The 13,093-nt window shown below is 37.6% G+C and overlaps 2 protein-coding genes and 1 long non-coding RNA gene across 5 annotated transcripts in view; 2 read left to right on the top strand and 1 right to left on the bottom strand.

Moving 5' to 3' along the window:
• The window catches only part of LOC137585415 (uncharacterized), a 42,556-nt gene that overhangs the window by 18,255 nt on the left and 11,208 nt on the right, over nucleotides 1-13,093 (bottom strand). The window contains exon 2 of the mRNA XM_068301185.1: nucleotides 6,358-7,053. Coding sequence (XP_068157286.1) covers nucleotides 6,358-6,427 — 70 coding nt within the window. The 5' untranslated portion in view covers nucleotides 6,428-7,053. The remainder of the gene's footprint in view (nucleotides 1-6,357; nucleotides 7,054-13,093) is intronic.
• hdly (hadley) lies at nucleotides 2,797-5,951 on the top strand. Of its 3 annotated transcripts, none has more exons than XM_068299620.1 (5): nucleotides 2,797-3,105; nucleotides 3,164-3,438; nucleotides 3,506-3,559; nucleotides 4,827-4,931; nucleotides 5,016-5,951. In XM_068299620.1, exons 1-5 carry the CDS (start codon nucleotides 2,801-2,803, stop codon nucleotides 5,180-5,182), a joined length of 906 nt encoding a protein of 301 aa, XP_068155721.1. In that variant the 5' UTR covers nucleotides 2,797-2,800; the 3' UTR covers nucleotides 5,183-5,951. The 3 variants fall into 3 exon arrangements, with proteins under 3 accessions (XP_068155721.1, XP_068155719.1, XP_068155720.1); XM_068299618.1 differs by having other exon boundaries at nucleotides 3,158-3,438; XM_068299619.1 differs by lacking the exons at nucleotides 4,827-4,931; nucleotides 5,016-5,951 and adding an exon at nucleotides 3,718-4,112 and having other exon boundaries at nucleotides 3,158-3,438.
• LOC137585749 (uncharacterized) lies at nucleotides 12,375-13,057 on the top strand. The gene is made up of 3 exons (XR_011033633.1): nucleotides 12,375-12,468; nucleotides 12,530-12,989; nucleotides 13,039-13,057. It is a non-coding gene; the product is annotated as an uncharacterized lncRNA (long non-coding RNA).

Genomic DNA, 13,093 nt, shown 5'->3' with positions numbered 1-13,093 from the left:
CAACAGGAAGGGAAATGTATTTTGGCAATTTATTTTATTTCATTTGCTTTTGCTCGTTTCCAACATATTTATATCAACATTTCGCAATCAATGCAAAAATTCCTATGTGAAAATTGTAAATAGTTTATGTTTATGTTTTTTTCTCGAAATTATTATGTGTAAATGAAATTAAAATTCTCAGAAGTTTTCAATTATTAAATATTTATTTTAGTAAAAACCACAAGTACGTATATCTATATGTAAGTGGGTTATGTACACATGGCCAAATAATTCATTAGCCTTAACAGAGTTTCCCATTTTGAAATTGTACAAATGTATTTTCTCTGTCTGATTTGTTTCTGTTCTCAAACGAATCTTGTCAGATTCATGTGTAATACCTTATTAGCACTAATTGGTTGTCCTTTCGAGTAACTTTTACAGTTGTTGGAAATCACAAAATGTCCACCACTGTCTCACTCACATTTAGTCCTATTGGCAGACATGTGGTCGACATTGGCTTTAGTCACTAATTAAAATTTTGGCAAGCCCCCAGAACACAAAAAAAAAAAAATTTTTTTTTTAAATTTTTTAAAAATAGAACTGAATGCCTGACCAAGAAAATAAAAACAATTCACTGAAAGTAAAAAACAAATAAAGTAATATGTCAATTGCGTCTGCAAAATTTCTCAGAACTCATACAAAAAAAAATGCATCTATATTCATAGAGACCTATTTTAGTAATTTGCCTTCTAGTTGATATTTTTTCTGTCTACGAGTAAGTCAGCTTGGTTTCAGAAACGAAGCATTTTTGAATAGCAAATTCAATCAGTTCAACATTAATAAATCAGCTGGTCTTACAGATTGATTGTCACAGTGATCAGTGGCATAAATTTTAATGATGTATTTAAGTGTTTTAAGCTCAGAAAATGTTCACCTATTAATCATTCTAGTTCCAAGTCAAACACCTACATCATTATACGTCACAAACTTAATATTGAGGTGTGGAATCACCTAAATGATGAATAAGAAATACATCACCAATATATATTTTTATCTCTCATTTTTATCATTTGATATTATTTAGAATCATATTTTCATTGAAAAATTGTGACTCATTGTGGCAGTTGTTTTTTGAATGAAGTATGTACGTAATCGAGTTACAAACAAAAACTTGCCGAAGTCTTATCACAAACTGAAATAAATGACAATTAGAACACCTATGTATATGACACAATGGCAACCAACATGTTACAGCTTAAAATGCTTAAGAATTATCAGAAAATACGTAAAGATATATATAATTAAAAATAACAGAAAGCATGTCAAAGCATTTCAGACAGAATTACTTTGACCATTTATACTACAGCAATAAGCAACGGAGAAAGGGTAAATAATATATCCGACCAAGTAGATAACATAAATATATACCCAAGCTTAAATATTATAGATTTATATGTTAAAGGTTTGAATTATATCTAAGGACCAGGCTAATATTTAGATTTTAATGTAATGAATGTAATGTAATGTATTTTTAAGAGTGTTAAAAGTGCAGTTCATAGCCATAGCCTTAATGAAGCGTCATTTTGTAGAGTATAGCTGACGCCAACAATGAATTCTTGAACATTCTATTTATCATACACCATCTGAGCAAATGAGGTTGCTTTTACTTAAAAGGAACAGCATGAAGAGCAATTGCTTTAGTCTCAACTGATCGAACGAAACGAAAAGTCTAAAGAATTTTACAAGTTCTTGATATTAAAATTGTTTTAAATTTTTAAAGTTTACCGATTGAACTTTGAATCTACATATATTTAATTATTAAAGGTAAATTATTTCACTTGCTTTTTTTAACATTTAATTCAATACGATTTGCTCTAAATTTTGGGGTAATTCAAAATGCTTTATTGCAAGTGTGTCTCAAACCATATCAAAACAGTTTTATTTTTTGTTGTTTTCCAATTTGCTGTGTGTTTAATTGAAAGTTTTATACGAGCTATGCCACTTTGGGTTATGGCTGGCAACTTTTGCAATGATGAGAATAAAACAAAACGGAAAAGAAAGTAATTCAAAAGTTGGCCGCAGAACAAAACATGCAACAAAAGCCAAAGAAAAATTGAACTTGATGTCTAATTTAAAACAAACCGAAACCAAACCAAACTTAACCCGATCTCAGACCCAAAACCCAATGTGGCCAAAAGCCAAAAGAAAAACCGCAACAAAATTTGCAACTTTTCAAGTTTCTTCGAGTGGCTTGTCTGTGTGTGTGTGTGTGTGTCTATATGAGAGTAAGTGGGAGTGTAGGTGTTTAAGTGTGTCCGTTACTGCGTTAGGTCATCCAGCGAGGTCAAGTAATTGAGATTGAACTACCAAATAAAAATTGACCAACAGCTAATGTGTATTCTTTCCCTGCTGACCATTGCAGATTTAAAAAGTAAAAGAAAAGGAAAACCATAAAGCAACACAAAAGTGACGGTGATGAATCGAACTAAACTTCCATTATTGACATTAGCTCTGGCCGTGGTCCTGTTGGGGGCCCAAGCAAACTGTAGCCAACCGACCGAGGATGATGCTGTTCTTCCACCCAATGCTGATAATATAGAGGTAAAAGTAAAGAGCCAGCTAAATTGCATTAACCCAAATAACTTGTATTAATTTTCAACATAGATTCATCATGTAAAGTTGATTAATGGCGTAATGCATGAGGATCATCCCATTGTTATGTACAAAGAGGATTTTGTCAGTGAAGATTATGGTAAGCAGAGATTTATGATGCACAGTATTGTGTTTTAAGTGAAATTCCTTGCCTAGATCCCAAAAAAGAATGATACCCCCAACCACGGTGCATCCTAAGAAACACAGACATATGCGTCATCATCGAGTAATTGTGGATGAGCCGAGACTTCAGTTTGACACGCTGCCCGATACGCCCATTATAATCGATGATGTTGTGCCAAGCAAGGAGGAATTACTGCAGAAGCACCCCAAGAAGTATCGCAGTCGTCAGCGTCGTCAAGCGATTGCCTGGAGGACAGGTAACTTCTACACAACGCCGTACTCGTCGTATTACTATCAGGCTCCGATTTCTAATGCTTATCTGCCACCACTGACTAATTATCCATTCCAAAGGTATGTTTACCTCTTAAACGTTGCTGCTAAAGATTACTAACTTTTATCAAAGAAACAGAGTACCAGTTGCTGGCAAGCCACCAAAAAAAACCGGCAAGCTGCCCCAATGGGATATTAAACCGCAAACAACCGAAGGACCAATTGACATAGGCAGCCGTCTTGATGTAGATGTTTCCAATCCCTTGCATCACAATTCAAATCCAGCCGATGCAGATTTCTCAGTCTTTGACCAACCTCGACCTCAATCAAATCAAATACCTGATTCTAGCAGAATTCCTCAGAGTCCGCCTCAAAGGCCATCCACATCCTGGTCACCGCCAGAAACGCCAGAAGGTAAGAGAACTTAAAATTGAATATACACAAATCAAACAAAACTCATCGAAATTACCTTAATTCCCAGAACCACGTCCAATTTGGGGCGCAAGTCCATCAAGGCAACCCAACAGTGTAAAAGGTAAATGTTAATTATAAATTTTCTTCTACCCTGCCTGCGAAAATTCATTCCTTCTATTTGTGATTAACAAATGCTTTGCCTAAAATCAAAATCCAATATCTCCTTCGCTCTCTCTATCGCTATATCTTAACCTAATACCCATTATTGTTACCTAACAGGAAATCCCAGTAATGGTCGTCCCCAACAACAAAGACCATGGCAAACAACAACAGCACCAACCACACGATCACCGGCGGTTAACACTTCACCCAGGGTCTCCAATTGTGTGTGGGCAATTGTCAATTGCTGCTCGCGGGGCAGTACGAAGATACGATACGCTTGCTTCGAGGATTTCAATTGCCATGGCGCCTTCTGGGGGGTCAATCCGTGTGCTGATGAGACAATACGCGATGGTACGATCGCTTTCGTCACGAATACGTTCTCCTAAGCAAAAGTTTACCGAAAAGTATTTTCAGCTTTTCATTCTATTTATTTATTTTCTAGACAATAAGATTTCCCAAAAAACAAAACAACAAAACTTTTTAATAAAAAACCAAAAACAAAGTGAAACAAATCTGTGTACATAAATTTTAATATTTTGCTTTTGAATAGAATAAATGTTTTGTTGGTGTTTGCTTTATCTGCCACTACTAATTGCTTTATTCATTAGTTAAGTTTAAAAAATAAGCCAATAATCTTCCTTTTATTACAAATATTCATAACCATTCATCATTAGCTTAAATTGGTAAGCCCACAATCAATGGCTTCAAATTTCAAACATACTGCATCACAATTTGCAATCACAATTCTAATTATCCCATTCGCAATCCATGTTCAATTCAATTGCAATTAGTGTAGAGCCAGCATTGGGCAACAGCATTCCATTAACTAGTTGGCAACTGGCCAATAAGTTTAACATATCCTTTAATTACACAAACTGATTCCAACTGCAATCGAAGTGCGCATATTGTTTGCCATAACAAATTATCAGTTTCTTCTCGGGGCAAGGATGAGATGTAATGGTGAAACCTGAGGCCATGTTGCACCTACACATAATTGCATGCCCATGTGAGGATTAATTAAGGCAAATGTTTAATTGGTGTTATATTCTGTAATTTCAGCCATCAGCTGTAGTGTCTAGTCTAGTTTAAGTCAGTTATTTATTACGCTTCTACTTTTTGGTGTTGGTGTTGGTGATGGTCTTTCATTCGCTCTTGCACAACACAATTCATTGCCCCACATCTCACTATTGCACACAAGTTCACCTGCTGACACCTCTTAATTGCAGTGGGTGCGGGCCTCTTTGGTTTCGACGGAGAGCTACAGGAACCGCCACAGCCAGTTTTTGCTGGAGCTGCCTCTGCCCCGGTGGCACGACCAACATTTCGAGATGGTAAGTCCTTACAAAGCCACAACTGCTGAAACGTATTTCTCCCACTCACTAGGCAACCTGATGCCTTTTCTTGCCGTTTTCCAGATTCTCTACAATATCCCGAAGAGTCTGGACCTATGGCTGGCAGCTCCTGTTATCGTGCTGCAACCATTTGTTGCCGTTTCAAGACTCGACTTGACACACTCTACGATTGCTTTGTGGTGCAAAAGTGTGAGCAGAGTTTTGCCAATATCATAGCTGCCTGCTCCTAGTCTAAATGCATTTAACTTTATCTGGATGTATGTGTATTAGTGCGTGTGAGTGTGTGTGTGTTTTAAAATGTTTGCATGTGCATGTTCCTTACTACCGCCTTTCAAGTGGCTGACAGACGATGAGACCAGTAAAGCTTTTAAGTCCGTGTATATGCATTTACAATTAAGCTTAATGAGTTAAGTAATGCAGACAAGCCCTTTCCTACTTATGCAACGCACAGCCATAACTACATATGTATGTGTGTATATTCATATTAGACTGGCCTTTTAATGCAAGGACCAACCGAGGCATAATATTTATTATTTTTATACAAGAAGTTACACATTTCTCTGTGTCAAAGAAGTTAAAGTGAAAGTTGGATTAGACAAAGGAACTTGCAATTGAATGTTTTCTCTCTGAACACTTGTCGTATGAGTGATATCATTTCAATACATCTTGCCTCCAGGGCAAGTTTAGTATTTCAAAACAAAATCATAAAAAATGTGCAAATAAAACAGGAAAAGAACCAGTCTAATCTACATACTCATCCACATTGTTGTGGCTTGTGTCTCGCTCTACTTGCTTTCTGTGTGTGGTTTTTTCTATTAATCTAAAATTGAATTGAATGAAACGAAAAACAAAAAAATATGAATCTAGTCGTTATATTTTTTCTTTACCTAAATAATGTGAATGGGGATTGATTGTGTCTTTTAATTAAATTAAAATAAACACAAAGTAATTGATAATGTTTTTTAATAAGTGGAATAAATGGATGAGCTGAAATCAAAATGCAAGGAAATTCTTTATTTTTGGCCAGTTTCTGTTTAGCATTTCCTTTTAATCTGCCTTTTTACGTTCGCTCACTCAATGACCTAGTTCTTAGCTTGGTGAAGAAGGTATTTTTGGTAATTCCCTTCACAGACAGGGACAGGCAACTTGACAACAAATCTCGGTTGAGTTAATTTGCCAGCCTAATGTCATTTCCCATGGTATTTACAGTACATAAGGCGATTATGTTGTGGTCATTTGTAATGCCATGCCCACTTCCACGCCCACTTACCTACTTTGAATTTTTGTATGCCTCAAGAGTTTTGCACTTATGTACTTACTGGCCACGTGTGTGTGTGTCAGTGTGAGTGTCTGTGTGTGAGTGCGGCTTTAATCTACTTTCACATTCACTTTTGCTTTCACTTACCGCTTCCACTGTCATAGGATCTGGTGGTGGAGCCACTGGTATTGGAGCGTTTTATTTCTCGTCGGCCCATGCTTGTGGTTTGCGGTTCTTCCTGTTGTCGTCGAGGCGAATTGCTGGACACGTGGCACGTAGCAAGCAATGCACAGGCTGTGGATGCAGCCGCTTTCGCAACTGCCGAATTATATCTAGCGTTGGAGTTTGAGTTGCTATGGGAATTTGGATTGCCCGCAGATCCTGTTTGACAAAAATTACAGTTCAGACACGGTGATGAGGCTGTGGTGGAACAGTTATTGGCCAAAAGCAGCTGATGCTGACGCTGAGCCGGCGCAGCAGTTCGAGTGGCGGGCGGGAATTCAAAGTAGTTAACTTGCAGCTGCAAGTGATTTCCAAGCAAATTGATCGCCGGTTTCGTGGCCAAATTGTCCACGTGACTGGTACCGGTGGTGCTGGTGTGACTGGAGCAGCTACTGCGTCTGTGCTGGGTTTGCTGGTGCTGATGTGGAGCGGATTTAGCAGCACTGCTAATCAATTGGTGAGGTGTGGGCGGCGGCGGGGGGCAAGCGTTGTTAATACTGCTACTGCTGGCGGAGGATGATTTGCGCAGTGATGATGGTCTCAACCCTTTAACAGGGTACAATGGGTACTATCGTCCGGCAACGCGTACCCAATCGCGGTGGTCACTGTTGTACCAAATGCCTGCAAAAAGAAGCAAGTAAAAGGTTTTCAGATTAATTACCCAATCATATCAAAGGATATCGTAGAATAGCATTAAAAATATCAACTTGCAAGAAAAAGTTATGCAATTTCTGGAATTTTCATTGGCAAACTTAAATTTAATACTTTTGGTCAACATTTTGTTGGACTTAATGATTTATTTAGCTCTTTTTATCGTCACTCATCGATAAGTGGTCATTAAATGCACACACACACACACATACTATCCCAGATTAAGGCCAAAGTGCACTTAAACCCAACTCAGACTCAGAAAGTCCGCTGGCGATGCCATAACTCCGCAGCGTATCCGTGTCCAGCATGACAACGCAGATTGCGCATACGCCCCGTTAATGTTGTATCGGTATATCGTAAAACACACCGAACGTTGGCCATTAGCAATGCCATTTGGGACAGCCGGCGAGCGCAACGAGAAATGGCGGTCAGCGTCAATTTTGCCAAATATTTGGCACATGAAATCATTTTGCGCTAATAAAATTTCACTTCCTTCCATTGCCCGAATCGCCCGACAGTGGAGAGGAGGACAGGGTGTGCTTGTGGTTCATTGATTTGCTGTAAAGTGTCCGACCGCAAAAACTGACCAACACACAAATTGCTTTTAATGGGCTATGGCGTTTGGCATATATACACAACTATACATTAAATTCCATGTCCGTGTGGATTTTCAACTGCAAATTGGCAAATCGATGAAGCAACATATTAAATAAGACTCAATTAACAATTCTTTTATTAGTTAAACAGAAAAAAGTCCTAGAGGTCCAGCAAAAGAAATATAACTTTACTGGAAAGTCAATTTTCCTATTCCCTGGCATTGTGCAATTATCAAGCCTTATCAAATCAAATATATGTACATACGTATATAGAATGCAATAAAAGTCAAATCAAGCATTCAAATGGAAATCAATAATAGTAAATTACATTGCGGCAAGGCACTGCCAAGCTTGCAACAGGTTGCCAACGCTCCGGTAGGTAAAAGATGAAATCAATTGATTAACTCAATGAAATCAAAGAAGCTTCCTGATGCACCACCACGCAGTAGTGGTAGCCCATTCGAACGCAATACCAAGATGCAATAAACTTGTTTCTTCCATTGCCAAGCTTTATTGCATTACGGCCAACAAGAAATAGCAAATAAGGTTAGACAGCTGAACAGAGAGTCAGCCTGCAGAATGTCCCCGTTAAATCAATTTCAACCTTCTAGCTTATGTACTTCAACTCAACAGGTTACCTAGTAACTGATACAGCGTAAAAGAACCCGACAGCAACACAAATTTCAACAGCTGTCAATTAAATACAACCGCAACAAAGACAATTCATAAAAGCAATTATCCTTTTTGATGGGCAGTGAATGTGGCAAGTATAAGAAGGTGTATTCCAGAAATATAACCTCAATGAGTTGTACTTTATACATACATGTGATTTTCAACTGGATGCTGGAATATCCTTAAACTTTCTTCCTCAGGAAAATATTGATTAGAATTTTGGCTATCTGTGAAATTTAATAACTTTGCAATAACCACCAGAGGCTGTTCTTTCTATAGCAAATTAAAGGAAATGCATGAAGTTAAAGACCTATGTATATAGGAGGGGTTAAATGCAAACCATATTAACCATAGCACAAGGACAACTTATCAACGGTAATCAGATTGTTGTCGGTAATGAATGACTCAAGAGTAGAGCAGCTGCTATGGCTCAAACACCCAATATACAGACGCAGACCAATTGATTTATTCATTAAGTATTATTTCATACTCTTGTTGCAACTTGTTAAACCCATGAACACAAACAGACAAGACCCATTGCCAGCATAGAGCCACATGTTGCCTCTTATTGTCGTTGAAGACACGAATTACCATAATATGACACTAAAATACACTCAAAGGAACGCAACGCAACACGACACACTACAGAACACAGAAGCCAACATCCTTCCATCAAGCGCATTGAATCTCAGTTCTTGTTCTGGCCTATTCAAGCGTGGAGAGTGAACGAGAGACGAAAAAGCTTCACTTCAAAGAAGAAAGACAAAAAACCGTATTGTAGGTCGGATTAAAGCATCGAATTCTTTTACAAGTTCCTTCTATAAAACCAATATGAGTAGGAGTATGTGCTTGTCTGGGTCACATCACGTTAATACCAACCAACCAGGCATACATAGATCAAAGCATATACATATATATACACATTTTATATACACAAAACTGACACATACTTACATATTTCCCAAGATGCAGCTTAAGCCACATCGTCTGCCAGCTCATGTCTTGACAATGGTTTTTTAATCAATTCCTCAATGAAAGAAAAACCCAAGGAAACGCAAAGGACAAGAAAATATAAAATTCCAAGCCACGCATATTTCTATACCCTTGCAGGGGGTATTAAAAATTTTCATCAGATATTTCGCTTTTCAAAAGGAAAACTGATGAACATCTTTAAAAAATATTGATTGAATTACACTGCAAAAAATTCATTTCTCTATTATAAATTGTAACACAAACATTTGTTATGTAGTGGACTTTCACAAAAATTACGTTCTTTACAACAAAGATAACTTTCTGAATTCCCAAATGTTTGTAGCAACAACAATTGATTGTCAAATGTAAAAAAAAGCTCCTAAAGATATGACTAACCTATCTCTTAACATTTCAAAGTCTATAAAGAACAAACAAACTTGCAAACAACAAATGATTAATATATGTGTATGGAATTAACAAGAGGAAAGCTGATAAAACAAAATTTAGAAATGCCCAAACCCCTTTTTTTAAAGAAATCAATCTCGTCATCAGAACTGCCTGGGTCAACCGAGCCTTTTCTTGGTGCGATGTACTTTTCTAATCACAATATCGACCAACTTGGCAAACAAATAATAGATTAGATTACCACAGTCAAATAAATAGACCTAGGTTATTTAAAATTTGGCACGAGCGATGTCAGATCCAATATTTGCTTATCAGAAAACCAACTGATTACCATGGGCAATTCACTCATCTTCTAACCGGACATGCTGAATAGTGGGTTTTCCTAACATATTGATAAGAATATTATTTCGCAATAATATTAAACATACTGATAATTTAAAAACTACAGGGGATTTGTTTGATGGGAAAGTCGTATTGTGAAAAAAAATGACTCCAATTTGAGATTGACTGACTCAATTCGTTTAAATGGCAAGCAATACATATGTATAAGGTGCAAAAAATATGAAAAAACTTACAGTAAACATTTCTAAGTGATCTATTGTAAGTAGTCTCTAACTTTGTAAGTGTTTTAGATTAAATTGATAATAAAGAAAGAATGTAGTTCTACAACAGCCAAGTCTTAATACTCTGCAAATTATGAGAGGTAAAGCTTGTCCAATAAATATTGATCGCTTGCAAATGATAACTATGTACCTTTCATTCTAAATATTTCAAATCTAAATTATCCACTTCTTATTCAAACATATTTCATATTAACTAGACAGAGTGCCAGATAGCCAAACAGTGACACATATCGGTTAATACCTCTTTGACCATGCTACAAAAATAATAACAACTTATCGCAAACACGAGAACGGTTTGCTTGTCCGTAAAATTCTTATCCCACCCACTTGAGGTGATTGGGGAACCCGGGCAACGTATATAAATTGATGGTTAGTTGAATTTTCTTTATTTAGTCGAAAGCTATTAACTAAAGCGAACCATGAAGAACTTTGAAATATTTGGCGCTGTATTTTTATGGATCACGGTCGCAACGGCCTCTGCAAGTCTCGCAAAAAAAGTCAAATTTCCCACAAACTATCGGGATATGATTAAATTGCGGGAGTTGGCACTGGAATTTGTCGATTATTTACAGAATGTCACAACTCAGGCCTCTAACTTGAGACTGACTAAGGAAGGTGAAGAGTGCATTGCTGATTTTGCATTGGTAACCGAGGGCCTATCCTCGGGCGAAATATGGGCCATGAGAAGTAAGTTCGAAGGACTCATCAGCGAAAGTTTGAATTGATAATATCCTTGTGTATTTACATCAGTGATTGACTCTTGGGGTTCGCTGCCATCTGGAGTACTCTATGGAAACTACATGGATCTGGGCAACTATGACGAATGTGTGAATATAAACCAAGAGATTACGTCTAGTCACCGAGTAACCGGCAAGTACTGCTTTGCGGATGTTCCTGTTGGAAGTTTGTTGCTTGGATCAAGTGCACTAGATGTGAAGACTGCAGTTTGCTTTCCATCCTCATGTTCGGCGGCTAACATGGACACATTGCTTCGTGGGTTTATTAATCAACTACTTGGTCAAGAGCTTAGTAAGGATATTCAAGTGGTAGATGAAACCTCTTGCAGAAAGGCGGAGAAGAACTCCTTTGATGGTCTTACTATATTCACCATGTAAATATCAATAATCACATTCTGATCCTGGAAATCTAACGAGCCTGATTCTTTTCTAGTGTAATTTTATCTATAATGGCTTTACTTGTTCTTTTGGCCACATTATACGATTATTGTGTGGACACCAAGGAATTACCTGCACTTATCGGAGTGTTCTCTGCTCGAGCGAGTTCCCGTTCTCTATTCCGGCTCGTGGATGGCAAACTAAATCCCAATGTCATTGATTGCCTTCATGGCATGCGCTGCATGTCCCTCATTTGGGTGATCTTTTTCCATGACTATATGATATCTTTTAATCTGCCCAATCAAAATTCAGATTATATATTGGAGGTGAGTGCAGTTTCCAACTGGCTTGATCAGCATAACTTGAACTCCACTTCCAAATTTTCAGTGGCATAAAACGTTATTTAGTGCAATTTTTACCCGGGGCACTTTTTCTGTGGATACTTTTTTCTTTATCACCGGCTTGTTGTTGATATTTGGTGGCATGCGCACGTTGGAGAAGTAATTGTGCCTTCAATTCTAATTAGCTAACGATTTATTAAAGAATTCATTCTGCAGATCTAAAGCAAAAGTAAATGTGCTCATGATGTATCTGCATCGTTATCTACGTCTCACACCAGTCGTGGCTTTTGCCATACTAATCTACATGAAGATTCTTCCCTTACTGGGTGATGGCCCTTTCTACACAGGATACTTTGAGGACTATTCAAATTGTCAAAAGACATGGTACAAGACTTTGTTGTATGTGCATAATTATGCCACCAAAGATTTGGTATGAAGCTTCGTTTTCCACATCTTCCACTAAACTAATTTATTTTATTTTCCCATAGTGTCTTAGTCATACTTGGTATCTAGCCGCTGATATGCAACTTTATGTGGTTTCAGTTCCTCTGCTCATTGCCCTCTATAAATGGGGTAAGAAAGCAGCTATTGGTGTAATGGTGCTCATTATACTACTTGCCATATGTCTTTTCTGTGAAGTAACATTTGCGCACTATTCAATGTAAGTTGGTATTTCCATTATGCATGAATTGCAAGTTCAAAAATACTCAGTTTTCTTACAGACATGATCGAACCACGTTCACATTGGTCTACTATGCCACACACACTCAAGCGTCGCCATACTTCATTGGATTACTATTTGGCTACTTCTTGCACATTAATCGCGGCAAGAGCTTCGAACTGCATCGCATTATTATTTGCCTGGGATGGTTGATCAGTTTGGGCCTGCTCTTGACCTGTGTCTTTTCTATAAGCGCCTACGATGGCATCGTCAATGTTCTCCCCTACCTGGTAGATGCCTTTCATTTAACCCTTGCTCGTATAGCTTGGCCATTGGGTCTTTGTTGGATAGTCTTTGCCTGTATGCAGGGCTATGGTGGACCTGCCAACAGTTTTCTCTCATTACCTTTATGGCAGCCATTATCTAAACTCTCGTATTGTGCTTACATCTTCCACATGTTATTTGTGGTTCTTAATGTGGGCATTACACGAACCAGCACCCATTTTAGTGATTACAATGTGGTAAGTTTGGTCTAGTCATTTTAATCGAATTTATCAATTTCGTTTGTAGATGCTTCGTTTCTGGGGAGATTTTGGTTTCTCGATATTGTTATCCTATTTGATGT

This window comes from Drosophila tropicalis, unplaced genomic scaffold, assembly GCF_018151085.1.
Source record: "Drosophila tropicalis isolate 14030-0801.00 unplaced genomic scaffold, ASM1815108v1 contig_878, whole genome shotgun sequence".
Taxonomy (NCBI): Eukaryota; Metazoa; Arthropoda; class Insecta; order Diptera; family Drosophilidae; genus Drosophila; species Drosophila tropicalis.
The sequence above is the reverse complement of the archived record's forward strand: the minus strand, read 5'-3'. Positions and strand labels throughout refer to the sequence as shown.